This window comes from Xenopus tropicalis, chromosome 9 (assembly GCF_000004195.4).
Source record: "Xenopus tropicalis strain Nigerian chromosome 9, UCB_Xtro_10.0, whole genome shotgun sequence".
Lineage (NCBI taxonomy): Eukaryota > Metazoa > Chordata > Amphibia > Anura > Pipidae > Xenopus > Xenopus tropicalis.
The window spans coordinates 13,501,603-13,508,112 of record NC_030685.2 but is presented as its reverse complement, the minus strand read 5'-3'; the positions used below and the strand labels follow the sequence as shown (position 1 = coordinate 13,508,112).

Below are 6,510 nucleotides of genomic sequence, written 5' to 3'. Positions count from 1 at the left end.
GCCAATCGCAGCGTCAATCTAGAAAAGTCCTACCTGGCAGGCAATTTTGACCCAGACAGCCCTTCTAAAAACCTGGCAGTCCTGGTCAAAACCAGATGGGTGCCAACCCTAAAAAGCACCCACCTGATAGGAAGGAGCAAGTAGAGGGAGACTTACCTGCAGTCACACATCATTTTGGAGTGTCGTCTATGCTCACAGATCCGTAAAGTGGAATTCTGTCACAGGACAATCTAACAACCCCTTAGCAGTCAATCAGATGTTTCATTCGGCCTGGTTGCTATGCGTTACTAGACTCCTTAAATACCCCCAGTATATAGACACAAGCACGCAGGTTTGCTTTCAGCTCTTACTTTAATAACAAAATATGATTGAGGAGACATCTTTTTATCAATACCCCCCTTTTCAGCAACTTCCACTGCCCCTGCCTCAGGCCTCGTGCCCCCCCAAGGCTTATCCAGACATGGCCGTCCCTTCTCAAGCATTGCACAGATTTGTGTTGCAGCAGGTCACATCTCTTATTTTGGTGCGTTGCTTATAGGCTTCACACTCCTTGGCAGTCATACAGACCCGCTCCCACACTGTCAGAAGAGAGCACAGCATCGGTATATTAAAGGACATGCAAACCCTCAAAATGAACATATGTATAAATGCTCGTCCTGCACTTCTGCAAATGACATCCATTTCAGTTTTTGAGTTTTTAAAATAGAAGCAGTTTTTTAATTAGTGTGAAACTACAGCGCCACCTGCTGGCTGTCAGCTGACTGGATACAGTAGGCTCAAAATGACATTTGCGAAAAGGAAACTCTTACAATGCTGCTCTTGCTCTGTAGGCTGTCATCCAATATGACCAGCAGGTGGCACTGTGGTTTCAGATTCATTACACGAGATTGCCAGTTGGCAATTAGTTTTATTTAGCTGTTCGATTTGCTTAAGGTCCCCATACACGGGCCGATATCAGTCCCTTAGACCGATTCGGCAGCTATCGGCCTGTGTATGGGCACTACCGACCAGCCTGCCCGACCGACCGACATCTGGCCTGAAATTGCCCAGATCTCGATCGGGCAGGTTAGAAAATCTAGTCGGATCGGGGACCGCATCTGCTCTTGATGCGGCCCCTGGACCAACTTTACCTATACCTATCGTTATAATTCGATCGTTTGGCCCCAGGGGCCAAACCCTGGATTCTCCCGATATCGCCCATCCGTAGGTGGAGCTATCGGGAGAAGATCCGCTCGCTTGGCGACATCATCAAGCGAGCGGATCTGCCAGTGTATGGGAACCCTTAGTTTAAAAACAGATAATATCTTGAAAACTAGAAATAAGGTAAATTGCAACACTATTTTTTGCAACACTGCATTTGCTTTCAAGCTTGTGACTAGGGTTGCCACCTCACCCCTTTAATACTGGCCACTTATTGAATCCACACCCTGCATGGCTAATTGCCAATTCATTTAGATGCTTCATGGCTGCTCATAAATCAGTGCAGTGTGCTGCATACATATAAATAACAACCCGCGGGTCGGGTGGGTTTGGACCAACCTCTGCACAACATTTTCGGGTCATGGGTGGGTTTGGGTTGAGCAGATGTGCTTGCTCTCCCCGCCCGCGACCTTACACTGCCGACTTTACAGCTCTCTTATCTATAGGCCCACCCCTGGCCCCTCCCTTTTGTGAGGTCATTGGTGGGTGGGTCAGCCCTAACCTGCCACTCCCAGCTCAAACCCTACCCAACCTGGCTAGTCCCCTCTAATTATAGACCCGTGCCTGACCCGCCTACCGATGACAAACTTGACCCGCACTATCATCAGCCATGCAGAGTGTGAATTTAAAGGACAAGTGAACCTTTAAAATAAGTGAAAGTAAAATAAAGAACACTATTCTAACCACTTTTTCAATTTACATTCATTATTGATTTTGTTTTTTTTAATTCTAAGCTATTAAGGGTTACACGTACCATTAATATGAATGCATTTTGTTACAAGAGCACCAACTACAGGTCAGTTTCTGACCATGATTTTGTCGGGGGAATTGTCAGGAGAAAGAAAGAGGGATGGTTTGATGATCAGCCCAGCCCTCTCCAGTCAACTTCCTCAACTATGTCATGGTTCAAAACTGATCAGCAGGTGGTGCTGTTGTTACAAAATACATTCATATAACCAGTACTTTCAAAATAATGAATGTTAATTGCAAAAGTGCTTAGACTAGCACTCTCGTCAATTTTACATTTACTTGGCCCCAGGGCCAAACGATCGAATTCACCTACAGGCCTCCCCAATATCGGCCACCCATAGGTGGGGATATTGGGTGAAGATCCGCTCGCTTGGCGACATCGCCAAGCAAGCGGATCTGCCCGTGTATGGCCACCTTTACCACTCCGAAATGCCTTTCCACCGGCAACAACAGGAGTTCATACCCCTCAATTGTCCCGCTTTCTGTGGGACAGTCCCGGTTTTTATGGCTGTACCCGCGACGTTGGCTTCTTCTGCTGCTCTGCAACTTGTGCGGCGATGACAGGCCCTTTTATAAGGTTGTGCCCCGTGGTACGTGTGACATCATGCGCATGGGGCACAACCTTATAAAAGGGCCTGTCGCAGAAGAAGAAGGAGCGGCTGTGTACAGCAGGGGTTACTGTGTAGGGGGGGCTACTGTTTATGGGGGCAATTGGGGGCACTTACTATGGGGGCATTGTCTATGGGGTCAATTGGGGGCACTTTCTATGGGGGTACTGTCTATGGGGGCGGTTTCTATGAGGGGCACTGTGTATGGGGGGTACTGTCTATGGGGGCACTCTATATGGGGGGGGGGGTACTGTCTATTGGGCCATTGGGGGCACTGTGTATGGGGGGGCAAAACTGGTACATAGTTATAACTCACTTTAGGAGTTGCTATATTGTTTTCCTTAGGTAGTACAGTATGAGGGTATAGCACATTTTGCGTCTGATCCCGCCATTTCAACTATATATAAAAAAAGGGGTGTGGTAATTGGGGCGTGGCCACAAAAGTGGGCGTGGTAAAAAAAAATCGCCGCACTGCGCGCACCAAATCTTTTTATCCCCCTTTTCATTTTTCAAATGTTGGGAGGTATGGGAGTTGGAAAGGCCTATGCGTTGTTTTGGCTTCCCGAAGTCAAGCAAAATGTCCTCCTTCAGAGAGCCAAAGGAATGCGTAGGCCTTTCCACTGCCAATTGTTGCTGGTGGAAAGGCATTTTGGAGCAGTTAGTCAGCCATGGTAGCAAAGATCTATTGTGGTGGCTAACTTGCTCCATGGGGCATTAGCCGTAGGATTACATATAGGTATATATGGGGCTACAGATAGAGAAATACATTTGAGAGTGGTGGTGGTATTGGAGACACTTACCCAGAACATTCATGAATTTGTCGAATTCGTTCTTCTCGTTGGGAGAGCCGTCATAGTCTACAATTTTTGTGGTGGTTTTCACGCACCTATCTTGTCCAGGTTCACAGGTAATAATTTTCTTTTTGTAACAGTTGGGAGGGGGGGCGTTGCAAGAATAGCATTTTAACCCTGTGCGGAGAACACAAGATTTCATTCAGGAGTCGTATTAAAACAGACTTTGACAGGAGGAAAGGGTCCCCAACCAGTGGCTCAGGAGCAACATTCATCAACCCCTTGGATGTTGTACGGGGGATGATTGTAAGCAGCAGTCCTGCCCTGCTTTATGGCTGAGATTCTAGCTATCTGTATAACAGAGCATTCTGTCACAGTGGCACAGATCCTATCTGATCCCCATTGTAAGCAGCAGTCCTGCCCTGCTTTATGGCTGAGATTCTAGCTATCTGTATAACAGAGCATTCTGTCACAGTGGCACAGATCCTATCTGATCCCCCCATTGTAAGCAGCAGTCCTGCCCTGCTTTATGGCTGAGATTCTAGCTATCTGTATAACAGAGCATTCTGTCACAGTGGCACAGATCCTATCTGATCCCCCCATTGTAAGCAGCAGTCCTGCCCTGCTTTATGGCTGAGATTCTAGCTATCTGTATAACAGAGCATTCTGTCACAGTGGCACAGATCCTATCTGATCCCCCCCCACCCATTGTAAGCAGCAGTCCTGCCCTGCTTTATGGCTGAGATTCTAGCTATCTGTATAACAGAGCATTCTGTCACAGTGGCACAGATCCTATCTGATCCCCCCCCCACCCATTGTAAGCAGCAGTCCTGCCCTGCTTTATGGCTGAGATTCTAGCTATCTGTATAACAGAGCATTCTGTCACAGTGGCACAGATCCTATCTGATCCCCCCCATTGTAAGCAGCAGTCCTGCCCTGCTTTATGGCTGAGATTCTAGCTATCTGTATAACAGAGCATTCTGTCACAGTGGCACAGATCCTATCTGATCCCCCCCATTGTAAGCAGCAGTACTGCCCTGCTTTATGGCTGAGATTCTAGCTATCTGTATAACAGAGCATTCTGTTACAGTGGCACAGATCCTATCGGATACCCCCATTGTAAGCAGCAGTCCTGCCCTGCTTTATGGCTGAGATTCTAGCTATCTGTATAACAGAGCATTCTGTCACAGTGGCACAGATCCTACTTGATCCCCATTGTAAGCAGCAGTCCCGCCCTGCTTTATGGCTGAGATTCTAGCTATCTGTATAACAGAGCATTCTGTCACAGTGGCACAGATCCTACTTGATCCCCATTGTAAGCAGCAGTCCTGCCCTGCTTTATGGCTGAGATTCTAGCTATCTGTATAACAGAGCATTCTGTCACATTGGCACAGATCCTATCTGATCCCCCCCATTGTAAGCAGCAGTCCTGCCCTGCTTTATGACTGTGATTCTAGCTATCTGTATAACAGAGCATTCTGTCACAGTGGCACAGATCCTATCTGATCCCCCCATTGTAAGCAGCAGTCCTGCCCTGCTTTATGGCTGAGATTCTAGCTATCTGTATAACAGAGCATTCTGTCACAGTGGCACAGATCCTACTTGATCCCCATTGTAAGCAGCAGTCCCGCCCTGCTTTATGGCTCAGATTCTAGCTATCTGTATAACAGAGCATTCTGTCACAGTGGCACAGATCTTACTTGATCCCCATTGGAGACAGCAGTCCCGCCTTGCTTTATGGTTAAGATTCCCCACATTGCAATATAATCAGCACTTACCTTGTGCAGCTGCTGGCTTTGTCACTGCGGAGAAAAATAAATGTGTCACAAAAGGAACCAACAAAAGGAACAAACATCTCAACATCTAAAGGGATGGAAGAGGGGGTTCTATAGGGTAGGTGGCGCGTGAGAGGAGGAGAGAGCATTACATCTGGGATCCTAAAACCAATTCTGTGTGAGGCAAGCAGTGCTCTGACAGGCAGAGAGGGTTCTATTGCTGGATTAACTTTTAGGGCCGTGGCAGACGGGGAGACTAGTCGCCCGCGACAAATCTCCCTTGTCGTGGGCGACTAATCTCCCTGAAGTACCATCCCACCGGCGAGTATGTAAATCGGCGGTGGGATGGCATACGCTGCGCCGTGATTTCTCCGAACTCGCAGAAGTTTCCTCTCAAGGCAACTCCCGTGATTTCGGTCTATTCTCCCCGTGTTCTACAGCCCTTAGTCTGCGAACTACAACTCCCTGCTGCACAGGGTTATAATCTAGCAAGCCAATCCAGGGACCCAACGATCAGACAGTGCTGCTGCTGTGCTCCAACCCCTCCATAGAAATGAATGCAGTTCAGCTGCTCCTTTGACAATTGCAACATTCTGGGGTACACTCCCAATGGCAACGGCCCGGTGGCCCCTTCCAAATAGCCCCCATTCCATGCTGGGCGCCCATCACTTACCCTGAAGCAGGACTGACAGCAACACGATAAGGAGAGCGACCAACAGCTTCATCTTCAGCTTGAATTCTGTCCAAACTCCTTTGCCTTAGCAGCACCTTCCCACTCTCATTTATTTGCCCCAAACCCTGCCCCACCCACAGAAACAAGAAATTCTGCCACACCCGGGGTACATTTCCCAGCCCCACAGGGCCAGGCAGTAACACACGCACATAAGGCAGGATTACCATTATACTGTAACACAAAGCCTGGTGTAATCAGGGAGCTGCCAGGCTACATTCTCATGGGAACGGCCATACCATGTATTCATTGCTTAAAACAACATAACTGATCACAATCATATCCACTGGCACTTTCTACAGACACAAAGGGAAAGTTACAGTTCAACAGCTGGAAGGGCACAGTTTTGCCCAGTTGGAGCATAGGGATATCTCAGTATACTGTATCCCTCCTAATACCTGAAAATACAAAAAAACCCGCCAATTTTACCAGAATGTCGCTAACATTATGGTAAGCCCCACCCCCTTTTGGGGTGTGCAGGTTAGGACTGATTTTTCTTGATGGGGATGATTAGGAGGAGGGTGTGGAGCTACATTATAGGCTGTGTATTGCAAAGGTAACTGTATATATTGTATATATTCCTGTTTAAGGGCTCTGGCACACGGGGAGATTAGTCGCCCGCGACAAATCTCCCTGTTCGCGGGCGACTAATCTCC

At 47.9% G+C, this 6,510-nt stretch overlaps 1 protein-coding gene across 1 annotated transcript; it reads right to left on the bottom strand.

Annotated features, from left to right (window-relative positions):
* Positions 1 to 332: 332 nt before the first annotated feature.
* On the bottom strand, positions 333 to 5,866 carry LOC733461 (uncharacterized). Its single transcript, NM_001044413.1, is given in 4 exon segments — positions 333 to 578; positions 3,359 to 3,526; positions 5,128 to 5,151; positions 5,798 to 5,866. Coding segments are annotated over 4 exon segments (348 nt in total). The 5' UTR covers positions 5,850 to 5,866; the 3' UTR covers positions 333 to 474.
* Between the last annotated feature and the right edge of the window lie 644 nt (positions 5,867 to 6,510).